General features: G+C 33.8%; 1 protein-coding gene across 8 annotated transcripts in view; it reads right to left on the reverse strand.

Moving 5' to 3' along the window:
* ZC3H13 (zinc finger CCCH-type containing 13) overlaps positions 1-14,832 on the reverse strand; it is a 91,379-nt gene that overhangs the window by 51,159 nt on the left and 25,388 nt on the right. For 7 of the 8 annotated variants that reach the window (XM_033436787.2, XM_033436784.2, XM_033436788.2 and 4 more), the window contains 3 exons: positions 12,520-12,628; positions 3,150-3,289; positions 2,413-2,573 (listed from right to left, as the gene is read on the reverse strand). The exons of the other annotated variant lie outside the window; for it this stretch is intronic. In XM_033436787.2, coding sequence (XP_033292678.1) covers positions 2,413-2,573; positions 3,150-3,289; positions 12,520-12,628 — 410 coding nt within the window. The remainder of the gene's footprint in view (positions 1-2,412; positions 2,574-3,149; positions 3,290-12,519; positions 12,629-14,832) is intronic. 8 annotated transcript variants of the gene reach the window in all.

Consider the following 14,832-nt stretch of genomic DNA (forward strand, 5'->3'; position numbering starts at 1 on the left):
TTTAGTGGCAAAGAGCCCACTTCCTATTTGTGGCACACAGCTCAATTATCTACTTCTATCACTTTTAGAGCCTTTTTCTCTCTCTCCCCAAAACTTATTTTTTTTGAATAGCTTTTGACATACTTCACATGTTTCAGCTTAAAGCTTTCCATCAGGCTCTCTCTCACAATAAATGTCTAAGAAAACTGCCAATTTTCACAGAGAAGTGTGAGTCTTAATTTGTCTGTGATTATCTCTGTCTACTCAATATGATAATCATGTAAAACCAAGGAGTTTGTTTACCTGACTGTCACCTCAGTTGATTTACTGGCATTGGCTGCAACATTCCATTGAATTTTAACTGATTCCAATCCTTAACTTGTTGAATGTATTCAGTTTATAGTATGATCCACAATGTAACTAAAAGTTGATGGTCTGACCCACTCTAGGCAATGTAAACTGCACAACTACAGAAATGCTATATCCAATTCAGTGTTTTCTTTGTACCTTTAATGTACTGTTTTCCAGATCCTTCTGCTTCTATTATTAAATCAATGGTGCATCTTAAAGTCAATATCTTATGATACAGAAATATAGTAGTTAAATCAATGTGAGTAATTATTATACTCAATATTCATCAAAGTGAGTTACTAACAAAGCAGTAAGAGAAGACTACATGAAAACGAACAGGATGAAACTAACCCTTCATCTAAATAGTTATAGAAACTTTCTACGAAGAGATTAAGTTTTGAAGATTTTATAAATATTTAGAAAGGATTAGAAAATGAAAAGGAGTATTTCTGGTATGCTGGCAGTTTTTTGGGAAATGAATGGAATTGAGGGAAAATTATATAATTGGTTAATCAAAAGAATAAAGAGCAAGTGGGGTAAATCATATCACTGTATAGTTCAGCTTCTTTCATATCCCTTTATTCAATCTTAGGCACAAAGGAGAGAATCAAGTCAACTGTACAGAGTGCCTTATTACAATACAAAGCTCTTTGCAGAGTAGGTGCTGTGGGGAGATAGAACAGTGAACCATGAAGACTGCAATCTTCAAGGAGCTTAAATTTAATAGAGGTTGTAAAACATATGTGCCACAGCTAAAATATAATACAAATAGCAATTAGTATTAAGTGAGAGGTATAAATAAAATCTGATACATAAAGGGAACAGAAATTATGTTCAGTAAGGAGAAATAGGAAAACTTAATGGAAAGACAGAATCTGAGCTAGACATAGATGGACTGAAGGTGATGAGTGTAGGAAGAAGGCTGGACAAAAATATGAACAAGAGTGGAAACAGTGGAAAGATCAAAGTATGAATGCTATTCTAAAAAATCTGAATTTCAGTCAAACTACTAAATTTTTCAATGGCATAATAAATTAATTGTAATTGTTATTTTAAGATTTCTCTCACAACATCTGTAAAGTGAAGGGTTAGGGCAGCTGAATGAAAATGTTTATATGTGTGGCAGAATGGACACTAGATAAATAGAGTTAGTAGGATGATATAATAAACTAGGTAAAAAGTAAATGGAATCTAGAATAGGGTTAAAGCCTCTAGAAACTAGAAGGAGACAACTATGAGTTTCATTATGGGTTCAAATAGACATTTGCCAACTGGTCAAATATTGGGAAGAGGTTTTTAGTTTAGCCTTTTTCTTAAATAATAAATTAGTGTATGTCCTTTAATAAAATTTAAATAGTCCACAGTGACATTAAATGAAAAGGTATCTCCTGCCTTATTCTCAACCCCTCAATGTAATTTATTTCTATCTTTATTCTTTCAATTGACTACTACAATAATTCTAAATAATATATTCATACTGCTTCATACATACTATAAAGAATTTAATCTCTTGATCATGTACACAAGGAGACAAGAATGTTCATTGTGCATAATCTGTAAGAGCTAAAACCTGAAATCAACTTAAACGTTCAACAAAAGAAAAGTAGATAAATACATAAATACTAATATGAAAGAACTACAGCTACATACATCGATATAGATAAATGTAAAAAAAATGCTAAGTGAAAAAGTTACAGAAGAAAAGTTGTATCTATATTAAGATTAAATAGATGAAAGTAATACTATATATTATAAGATAATACGTATTATGGAAGTATAAACACACATGCATAGGTATCATAAACAACAAATTCAAGAGGGAAGGACCAGAAATATAGCTGTTTATTCTTAAAAAATAAAAAGCTCTGAAGCATATACAGATGGGACACAAACCTTTGTTTTATTGTTCTCTATAATTTTCTTTTAAATGGAAACTTTTCACACTTTTTTCTTAGAAGAAAAAAGTTTACATTAAATACTGAATGTATTAAAAGTATCTTTATGTAATCTACCAAGTAATTCTTTTGAATATCACTTCAGAAAAAGCTATTTCATTCTGGCACTATTTATCACCCTACTGACCTCTGCTGGTCCAGCAAGGGAGAGGATACTGCAGTTGTCTTCCTGTCTTTCTTGCTAGTTGAAGATGACGACTTAGGGCTTGATTTTCGCTTTGGAGATTTGCTAGACTTTCTTAGAGAAGGTGATGGAGATAACTTTGATCTAACCACTTCTGGTGAAACCTTCCAAAAGAATTCAGTAACTCAATTCAGAAACTCTTCCAATCATGGTTGTTATAATCAGACAACAAAGCACGTGTTTTTAAATTATACCAAACTTCAGATGAAGTATTAAGTGTTATGATAGCGACCACATATTAATATTAGTCTGGCTCCTGAACCTATGCTGTTAACCAATACTAACTGCCCCAACATAACACTAATATCAATAAAGCAAACTAAAATTATGAAATTTCAAAATCTCCTCAGAAAAAAAATTATATTCAGATATATTGTATCTTTCTACTCTTTAAAAAAGAAACAAGTATTCTAGAAATAGCATGGGCCTAAAAACCAGATGTACATAGATTCAAGTCCCATTTTACATTAGCTGGTGACTCCAGGCAACAGAAACTCAGTTTTGTTTATTCAATAACAAATATATGTCCTATTTATCTAATAGAGAAATGTGAAGATTAATTAACATATGTGAAGTATCGATATCCTAATACAACTTAAGATGTAGCAAGCAGCTAATGAGTTCTCTGATCAGTACTCATTTTGATGTTAATTACTAACAAATTTCAATAAATAGCATACCTCCTTTTTAATAATAATTTCTTCTCTTTTCTCCATGTTTTCTTGTTCCAGCTTCATTAATTCCCTCTGTATCTTTTGACGCTTCATTTCCAATGACAACTCATGAACATAATCATAATTAATATCTCCATTGTCAGAATCTTTAAAATAAAAATTCCATTACTTGTCGGAAACTATAATTATCTATACCAAAAATTAGAGAAAAATTTTCAACTATTTTTTATACAAATTAAAATGGTAGATTCTTTAACAAGAACAACATACTTCAAAAAGATAAAAGAAATATACACTGTTTCTGTAAAGAATTAAAATCAATATGGCTAATTTCTTTATGAAAACAAACATTTTTAAGGTTCCTGGGTTTTCTGGAAGTGATTTTGGGCTGTTTGGGTTTTTGGTTAGGAGACGGAATTTTTAAAAGATACAATTAGGGCTTCCCTGGTGGCACAGTGGTTGAGAGTCCTCCTGCCGATTCAGGGGACGCGGGTTCGTGCCCCGGTCTGGGAAGATCCCACATGCCGCGGTGCGGCTGGGCCCGTGAGCCATGGCTGCTGAGCCTGCGCGTCCGGAGCCTGTGCTCCACAACGGGAGAGGCCACAGCAGTGAGAGGCCCGCGTACCGCAAAAAAAAAAAAAAAAAAAAAAAAAGATACAATTAAAACACTCAGCTATAAATTCTAAGCATTAAAGGCACCAAAGCCTTCAATATTTCATGCTGCATATGATATGATTATCTTCTTCATTTTCTTAAAGACTCAGTATTAAATTAAGGTCACATTAGGTGTGCAATACTGTTTCCAGTTTTGTTGCTTTTTAAAAAATTAATATCCTAACTAATTTGTATCTAAAAATAAAGTTAAGTAATTTTAATACTAATGTGTACATGAGCTAATTTCTGAAGGATCTATAACATTTTCATTATAAGTGATTTGTACTAGTTTCTTAGACTAGAACTGTCCATCTCTTCAATGGATCCGATAGCATATATCTATTTCTATTCATCCTTTCCAAGGAAAAGAATCTGAGGGTTGGTTTGGGTGGGGGAAGAGTGGTGTGAAGAACTATTTCATTACAACATGTAGTTTTCAGAGGCTCCTGGCACTGCTACCTATTTGCTAATAATGCCAAAAGCCTGGAGGAGGAAATTTCACTGACTTCTATTCTAACACATGAACACACTGGGCTTGACCGATTATAAACTGAGGTGCCTTCTCAAGCTATACTTTTAGCACTTAAGATCATCACTTCCTAACCTGGGGTAGAGAAATAAAATGAAGAACTAAAAAACGATAAAGATAAGGAGTCCTACTTGATTGCTTAAAGCACAAAACAAACGGACATCATTGGCATGTACAGGTAAATACATTAGAATGAAAACTATCCATTCATGCTTGGGGACTAAGAGGGTAATTATATATCTTATTATCTGTGTCACAAAACTTGATTACTCATCTTATACTGGTGTATGATGATAATTTCTCAGTAAATACATAACACTGACTAAATCATGCTTTTCAGTCAGCAAGCAATTACTAAATATTTATGGGCATGCAGTTTTTACTACACAAAATAATTAAAGATACTGAATTTAATTAAATGAATAGTGGCTATCTCTAGTTATGATTTTACACTCCGTTGAGACACTTTACATCAGTGAATAGTAGGGTTCGATGATCCAGTTTGTTGTGTTCTTAAATTATTAACAGATAAAATTTCATTACCACATACTAAGGGTAAAACAAAGGAAAGGGTAATTAATTGAGAAGAATGATTTACAGTGTTTCTGAAGGTATTATCAATAATGTTCTGCTCATCTAAAAACTGCTCTCTGGGAATATCACCCATACAGAACACATGTAAAAAAATGACAAATTGGCTTTCAGTCTTTAATCCCTAACCACTCAACCAAGGGAGAAGTGCGGGTAGGGAGAGACCTGAGCAGTTAAAATATATGTCGAAGTCAAGGTACTATAGCTAATATATTTTGCTTAGAGGGAAAGCTCTCAAGTCTTTACTCAGAAACTACTTATTCTAACTTTACGCATATCTGTTATAATCAAACATAAGATGTTTTCCCAATCTATAAGAGATGGGCTATGAAGTAGGCACAATGCAACTGATAGTCTGACAAAAGAAAAATCAGAAAGCACAAAACATTAGGAGAGGACTCAAAAACAGAGTCTGAGGAGGGGAGGGATAAATTGGGAGATTGGGACTGACATATACACACTGTTATATATAAAATAGATAACTAATAATAACCTGCTGTATAGCACAGGGAACTCTACTCAGTACTCTGTAATGGCTTACATAGGAAAAGAATCCTAAAAAAAAAAAGAAAGAGTGGATATAGGTATATGTATAACTCAATCACTTTGCTGTACACCTGAAACTAACACAACATTGTAAATCAACTATACTCCAACAAAATTTTATTTTAAAAAAGGAGTCAAACCATTTAATAAGTTTAGAAAATGTCTCTCGTATCTTACAGCTTAAGGTTATCATTACAATTACCTTAGAATCATCTATATGAATCAGCTGTTATAAGTCATCAGGAAAATATTAAATATAATTAGAATGGCACATTTAACAGGCAGAGATTTTTTAAGAATATGTAACAAAAATACATCTAGTACATAATGTTGACATTCTTTATATATAAAGAACTCTTACTAATTAAAAGAATGGGCAAAGGACATGAACAGATATAAACACAAAAAGAAACACAAATGATATATAAATAAGCCTTTTTCATGTATTAAAGAGCCATTTTTTTCCTAATTATAATATTTGGTACTGGCAAAGGCACAGATAACAGGCATGTTCATTCTTTGGATGTAGCAATGTAAACTAATATTTCTAGCCTGGAAAATAATTTGGCAGTATAGGTAAAAGCTTTAAGAATTCATACCCTTTAATATGACAAATTTACTTCCAGCAATCTACTGTATGCAAGTAATCATATTCAATAGATATAAAAATAAGGCTTTATATTTATACTCTTCTACACACATTGCCCCATAGAAAGATTTTTCCATGTCATACACAAAGGTAAAACATCTTCATTTTAACATCTGCAAAGCATTTCATGATATGAACATATCATAGTTTAACCATTTTCCTTCTGACATTTACTTTGTTTTCAATAGTTTGCTATTATAAACAAGACTTCAATGAACATCTTGATACCTACCTTAGTTTACAGGAACAAGTATTTTTTTTAGAACAAACTAGATTTGCTGGACAAAGGTAAGTATGATTTTTATTTTTAATATTGCCGAATTATACTCCAAAATAGCTTTACCAATGTAAACTTCCACTTGATAATACTAGTAGTTTTCATTTCTGCCAATCTGATGGGTGAAGAATGCTATTTCTATTTCCACTGGCATTTCCCTGTAGTAAGGCTGAGCATTTACTGTCCATTTCTATTTCCTCTATGAATTTCGTAACCAATTTTTGTTTCTCTTCCCTATTTTCCAACTGGACTTTTTCTTATATATTTGTGGAATTTCAATATAGGTTTATACAGTGCTTTTATTATATGGTTAAACATTACACATGTCAAATACTTTCTTACAGTGATCTATTTTTAATAGATCACTTGCGTGTTTAGTTTCACAAAAAATTTTGAATCCTCATATAATCAAATCTTTTACAGCTTCTGGATTTTATGCTTTATTTTAGGAGGATGTACATACCACCAAGATTGCCAAAATATGTTCATTCATTTTCTCCTCTACTGAAATGATACTTTTGCTTTTTATATTACTGCACTGGTCCTTATGGTAAAAAATATGATAAATTTAGGGAACCAAATAAAAACAAAGACTTGGGAGTGGGGAGCTGGAAACACAGAAAGCAATCGGATAATGAAAAGTTTTGTAGGTACAAAAGAATTTGTACTTGATCCTCAAGGCAATGGGAAATCAGAGAATTTTAAATAGGGGAATGAAATGAACCAATTTATTCTTTTAAAAGCTCACTCTAACTCAGAGAATGAGAGAGGTATTTGCAATACATATATCTGATGAAGATCTCATATTCAGAATATATAAAGAATACTCAATTAAAAAAAACAGTAACACAATAAAACAGTAGGCAAAAGTCGAGAGTAGAATTTATAAAACAGGTTGTACAATGGCCAAAAATGTGAAAAAGTTCTCAATTTCATTACTCATTAGGGAAATGCACACTAAATCCACAAAAAGATACTACCACACACCTCCAGAATGGCTAAGATGAGAAAGGCAAAAAACAACAGAGAAAGGAGAATCATTTTTGACTTGACATTATCCACTAAAGATGAACATATGAAAACTCCATGGCCCAGCAATCCTACTCCCAAGCATAAACTCAAGGGAAATGGGTACATGTTTACCAAAGATCTGATGAGGAATAGTAATAGCAACTTATTCATAACAGCCCCAAACTAGAAATTACTCAAATGTTTATCCACAGAATGAATAAATTACGGTACATTCAGTGAAATACTATATACCAGTAAGAATTAATGAACTATAACCATACGCAATAATCTCACAGACATACTGTAAGCAAAAGAAGCTAAGCAGGGACTTCCCTGGTGGTGCAGTGGTTAAGAATCCACTTGGCAATGCAGGGGACACGGGTTCGAGCCCTGGTCCGGGAAGATCCCACATGCAGCAGAGCAACTACGCCCGTGCGCCACAACTACTGAGCCTGTGCTCTAGAGCCCACGAGCCATAACTGCTGAAGCCCACGCGCCTGGAGCCTGTGCTCCGCAACAAGAGAAACCACCGCAATGAGAAGCCTGCGCGCCGCAAAGTAGTCCCCGCTCGCCGCAACTAGAGAAAGCCTGCGCACTGCAACAGAGATCCAACGCAGCCAAAAATTAAATAAATAAATTTATTAAAAAATAAAAAGAAGCTAAGCACAAAAAGAGTACATGCTATAGGTTCTATTTATATAGAGCTCAAAAACAGACAAAATTAATCCATGGTGGCAGAAAATCAGGACAGCAGTTATCTTTGGGAGATGGGGGCTGGGAGGCAGTAACTGGAAAGGGAGTACAAGGGGGCTTATGGGATACTAATAATTTTCTATTTATTTATGGGTGCTGGTTATACAAGGCTGTTCTGTTCATGAAAATTCAGTAAGTTGTACACATGAATCATGCACTCTTCTGAACATATTATTATACTTCAGTAAAAAAAATTTTTGTGAAGCGTATTCTGCCTTTAAGTGAAGAATGATTTAGGAGACAAGGCTAATCTCAAGGCATGAGGTTAGAAGGTTATTTAATAAAATATATTTATAGGCAACAAATATCTTAAGAACTAGAATATTAGTAGTAATTTAGAGAAACAGATGGTTCTGAAAGACATTCAGTAGATAGAAATGTTCAGAATTCCATAAATGTCTGGGTTGAGGGGAAAAAGTAGTATCAACAATGACTCTCAGAAAAGGGAACTCTCTTGCACTGCTGGTGGGAATATAAATTGATACAGCCACTATGGAGAACAGTATGGAGCTTCCTTAAAAAACTAAAAATAGAATTACCATATGATCCAGCTACTGGGCATATACCCAGAGAAAACCATAATTCAAAAAGACACATGCACCCCAGTGTTCACTGCAGCACTATTTACAATAGCCAGGTCATGGAAGCAACCTAAATGCCCATCGATAGATGAATGGATAAACATATATACAATGGAATATTACTCAGCCATAAAAAGGAATGAAATTGGGTCATTTGTAGGGATGTGGATGGACCTAGAGACTGTCATACAGAGTGAAGTAAGTCAGAAAGAGAAAAACAAATATTAAAAAAATATATTAACGCTTATATGTGGGATCTAGAAAAATGGTACAGATGAACCGGTTTGCAAGAAGAAATAGAGACACAGATGTAGAGACAAACGTATGGACACCAAGGGGGGAAAGTGGGGATGGGATGAATTGGGAGACTGGGATTGACATATACACACTAATATGTATAAAGTAGATAATTAAAAAAAAAAACAACGAAACAATGACTCTCAGGCTTTTGGGAAACCAGTAGGAAAGTGGTGCCCTTAAGATATGGGACTCAGATGGAGGTATCCAGTTGGTAGATGTCTCAATTAAGAGCTCCAGATATTGGAGTCATTAATACATAGATGTTAATGATGCCCTGGGGGCATGATTTCATCTGGAGAGAAAAATGGAAAATGAGAAAAAAAGAAGTCTTGGTAAAGGGGAAACAACTAAAAATTTTAGAAGCTGCTTCTAGAGACAAGTGGTTCTCAAAGAGTAGTCTGAGGACTCCTAAGGATTCCCAAGACAATTTCTAGAGTTCCAGAAGATCAAAATTATTTCTATAATACTACATTATTTGCCTGGTTTACTCACTCTCTCTTGAGTATATAGTGGAGTTTTCCAGAAGTCACATGATATGTGATATCAGTAACAGATTGAATGCAGAAGCAGATATGAAAATCTAGAGGTCTTTCATTAAGCCAGTTAAGAGTTCACTTTAAGAAGTTAAAAAGATTTTCAGGGAGTTTCCTGGTGGTCTTGTGGTTAGGATTCGGCGCGTTCCTGCTGTGGCCCAGGTTTAATCCCTGGTTGGGGAACTGATCCCACAAGCCTAGCGGTGTAGCAAAAAAAAAACCCCAAAATGTGCAAAAACATGTAAAACATTGCCACCTCCTCCAATTTCTATTTTTGCTTTGCAAAGCATAGCTATTTTCCATAAAAGTATATGTTAGGTTTACTGCTGTCATTGTTAAATAAATTAATAAATATTTTAAAATGTTCTCAGAACCAATTTCTAATATGGAGACTACTGAAACAGATAATCCACAAAACAAAAGTTCTTTGGGGTCTATAAAAAGAGTGAAAAGTGTCCTGAGACCTAAAAGTTTGACAATTACTCATACAGATCGACTTCTTCTGAGTCTAGCTAAAATTGCTATTCACTTTAGACTGAAAATGCAGAAGGTAAATATATTAAATGAGCTCAGTCTAACTCCATGCTTCAATATTCCTTAAAACAGAAAAACCACAGAGATACACAACAATCAGAACCTCAAGAGAAAGAGTAAGAAACAGCAATGTATTCTGTATGTAAAACTACTATAAGAGACATTTACTCACCTTTTAAAAGAATTTCACATATAAAAGCCTCTTGTAGTAAAATCACTTTCGTTTTTTAAAGATGATAGTCTGAGCGAAGCCTTGGGAATCAACATTTAAGGGATAGACAGCATACAAGGAGCCTCTATGTAAGACCAAAGGGCTTCAACAGGAGAACAGAAAACCTGACAAATGATAGATGGAAGCCAAGGGGAAAGTGTTTCAAGAAGACAGAGCCTCTGGGATGTGTCACATGCTGCAGAAAGGTTATAGAAGAAGGAGACAAGTATGTCTCCTTTTATTCAGCAAAGAGGAGGTTATTGTGACCTTAAAGAACAGTTTTAGTGAAGACAAGGGTCAGAAGACTGAATAAATATGAGGGGAAAAAGTAGAATTTGGTTGTAAAGTGGGAATAAGCAGGGTGATGGCTCTAAATAATATGGGGAAAAGAGAAAATGTGCCAAGATGGATGTTAAAGCTGTAAAAGACAAGGCAAAATAAATGAACAAGACTGCAGAGGTGGGAGGAAATCAGGGGAATATAACTTTATGCAGCAGGAGGGAGGCCCCTTGTAAAGAAAAAGAGGGAAGTGAAAAAGTTTAGATGTGAATGAAAGACTAGTTTATAGGTGTGGTGGCAGGAAGTTGAAAAGAGTCTGTGGATAAAGAAGACTTCCCTGGTGGCGCAGTGGTTGAGAGTCCGCCTGCCAATGCAGGGGACACGGGTTCGTGCCCCGGTCTGGGAAGATCCCACATGCCCGCGGAGCGGCTGGGCCCGTGAGCCGTGGCCGCTGAGCCTGCGCGTCCGGAGCCTGTCCTCCACAATGGGAGAGACCACAACTGTGAGAGGCGGGGCTGGAAGGTTTGAGATTTAAGGAGAGGGTTTGAAAGAGCTACTATAAAGAAAAGGAGCAAACTAACTTAGGCTTTTCTGAACCTTTAAAATGTTCAACAATTAGCATGCATTATTGTAATGGGAATAGAAGTTTCTATTTTGAAAAATAAGCAGCCAATATATTTTGGAATGTATTTTATACAAAAATAATTAAGATGAAAAAAAATGTTGAGTGTGTTAAGAGTTAATCCCTTAGAATTTAGGAAAAGTTAGCCATTCATCCTTGAACAGTTAAGGCTTGTAATATTTTATTTACTGCTATTTTGTAGGAGGTATTAGATTTATTTATGAAGTCCCATGAAGTAATCATAGAGAAGTTTCCTACTTGTTCTTAGAAGCGACGTTTTAACAGACAATACTGTATAAAGATGGAATGGATTTCCTTAAAAAGTACTGATGTTCAAATTACTGGACAGCCATTTAAGGTACTGTTCAAGTATTAGTAAGTTTTCAGAGATAGTTCTTAAATATAGTAGTAAACATTTCAGGCTTGCAGGCTCTTGGCTGTCATGGTACTCAATTCAACTATTGTAGCTCAAAAGCAGCCACAGAAAATATGTAACCAACAGACATGGCTGTTCTCCAATAAAACTTTATTGCAAAAACTGGTGGCAGGCCCACAGCTATAATTTTCTAGCCCCTGGTTTAAGTTTTCAGCTATTTGATGAGGAAGCTGCTTACATCCTTAAACTCGTTAGTTTTGTCATCTATAAGTAGAGTAACAAAGCTACTGATTTAATGAGGTAATTATATGTTATATTAAAATGCCCAGTACACCCAACACATTCAACAAATGTGAGTTCCCCTTCTCTGTATTTGGTAGTGTGAGGCTACAGTGCTCACATTCCAGATCACAGAAGTAGAGAAGAGAGAACATTCATGGCGTGGAAAGTAAATGCTTACTTGTTAAAGACAATGACTCAAAAATAATTTTGCTAATTTCTTACGAACAAATTCCAGGTCTCAATTATCATCTGATTTCAATTTCTTGAAAGATGAAATCCAACAATGTTTTAGAAATAATTTTCCTAGGTCTTTAAGGTTTAAGAATCTCACTTTTAATATTTTATGCAAAACAATAAACATAAATTTAGATTCTTTTAAATCTTGGTACTGAGGAACTTAAAAATTTACAAATGTAATAAAATTCCAAAGGACTGTGATGCTGTACAGTAAGTTCTAGGGAGAATAGCTTTCTTTGCTTTTGTTCTGCTACTATATGCCATTTTCTGCCTTATAGCTCAGTAAGATAGACACAAGTCAATTAGACAATTCTGAAACTATAGCTGGAAAGTGTTTTGAAGCCCACAGGAAGTCTACAAAGTGAATAATCAATAAATTGACTATATAAACAAAGATTTTTTGAAACTCACCATCTCTATTAGTTTCCCATTCTACATTTTCTTCTTCACTTTCTGGAGTTCTCTCCTTAGTGATTTTTATGTCTTCCTTTTCCCTATGTCTCCCTCTTGAAGATTCTTTCTAAAAAGTACATACATACACACGGGTTATTATATTTATAAAAACTACATGAGGTAGTTACTATAATACAGAATATTTCTAACTTCATCTTTGTTTTATTAGAGAATCAGTCTTGCAAATAATCACGCATCCAGTAAGTAGAGGAAGTAACACGTTCTAGAGTATCACGATGAAAAGACTGTTCTATTATCTGTTTTACTAAAGAACGGCAACTTGGTAAATGTTTGAAGTAACTAAGATTTTAAAAGATACAACGAAAATTGAATAATAAGCATTTGGTAGTATACTACATACTCAGTTTCTATGTGAAAATTACAGGGGTAAAGTTTAAAACGGATAAAGTACAACTGGAGGAATTGTAAGTGACTATTTTAAAATGACTTAAAAAGGTTACACCGTTCACAGTAGATTCTCAAATATAATTGCTGATCTAAGACTTGTCATATACTAACGTAAATGCATTTACCTACAGCTAAAGATAAATCCAAACTCATCTAATAATTTTATAAATGCTTTAAAAGGGGAGATTTTCCCTATTTTGATGAAACCAAAATGGTAACTAAAATAGTTAGAAAAGTTACCTTTACATTTCAGCTAAAAACCAAAAAGTTTTACATTTTATTCCAGGTATAACAGTAGCCTATAGACAAAGCAGGACAACAGTGATTCAGCTCGTAAAATTTAATTAAATATCCTGTTACATAAGATGAAGACTCTAAACCACATTTTACTAGGTGGTAAGAAAATAACCAGTGTCATGGAATTGTTATCTTCCCCCCACCATGTCTCACTTTTATTAACACTAAATCCTGACTATGAAAGACACTAACACACAAGGACATTAAGTGCTGAGAGTTCTTTCTGGGCATTACCAGACATAAAATTTGGCTGCTTAAAACACAAATTAATTTCTCTTTGTCTTCTTTTTAAAGAACTCTAGCATATAACTGCTCCTAAATTTTACTTATTTAGGTATGAAGTCATGTTGTAAGTATTACTGCTAAACGACATATATAGTTGCTGGTACGACAACAGAGGCTGACAAATATCATTAAAAGATGATATAATTGTATCAGCCATGACAAAACGGTAAAAGGTCAAAAAAAGAGAAAGAAAAAAGAAATGCACTCCTATTTGTACATAAGACAAAGGAGAAAAAGGAACACAATCTATTTTTATTCTTAAAACACATTTTGTGGAGTATCTATGAAGAGCTATTCTATATCCCAGGTAACTTTTGAATGTTCTGTAGATTACACCCACTATAAATATACATTAGTATGTGCTATATCAAAAAATTTTCATAGAAAGTTATCTTCAAATTACTGAATAATATATTCTGGGTTTTTCTGTCTATAAGGTATCAGACTACATTTGTCTATATGTAGTTGTAATACCAACTACAAATGCAGTTGAAAAGGGTTTCAGAGCAGTAATTCTGGTACGGGAAAACAAAATAATCTGCAAGTTTGTAACAGAATATTTTTAACAGATTTAGAAACAGATATAATAATCTCAATAAATTTCATTAATAATTTATGTATTTCATAATATTTACCCTACATATTGAAATTATATAATTTTTCTATTACCTATTGTTTTCCAATATGACTCTAATACTGCCCCCAGAGATCACATATAACTTCTATTATTAAGTACTAGAGATTGAATGCAGGCTTCAATATGTGGTGGAATTTCAAGTTAGGAGATGTTTTTTCCTAATACTTTGTCACTATCCCACCTCAAATCATAATAGAGGAAATTATTTTGATAACACCTAAGGCTTAGATCATTTTTTAAAATGTTGTATTTCCTCATTTTTCCACTTCAGTAGTGTATAACTTGTTTAGGCATGTTATTCCTTGTAAAATAAAATTATTTCCCTCTTTCTCTGATCATATTCAAATATAAAGGGTCTGGTATTACTTGTCCCATGTAGTAGAGCATGGCCTGCTCTTTCACCTTCCTGTAATTTCTTGAATAGAATGGACTATCATCTTACTGCTCTTATATGCAAACATATTAATTAGAGGTACAACCATATGATTATTATGTATTCTAAATTAATCATTCTGGAACATGTACATGTTCAAGTACTTGTTAAAGAACCACAATATTTTAGCCAGTACCCATGGGATATTTTATGAATTCAGAATTATTTGGATTTCAAAATATATTAAGTAACAATGCCAGTAGGGTCTGGA

This window comes from Orcinus orca, chromosome 18 (assembly GCF_937001465.1).
Source record: "Orcinus orca chromosome 18, mOrcOrc1.1, whole genome shotgun sequence".
NCBI lineage: Eukaryota > Metazoa > Chordata > Mammalia > Artiodactyla > Delphinidae > Orcinus > Orcinus orca.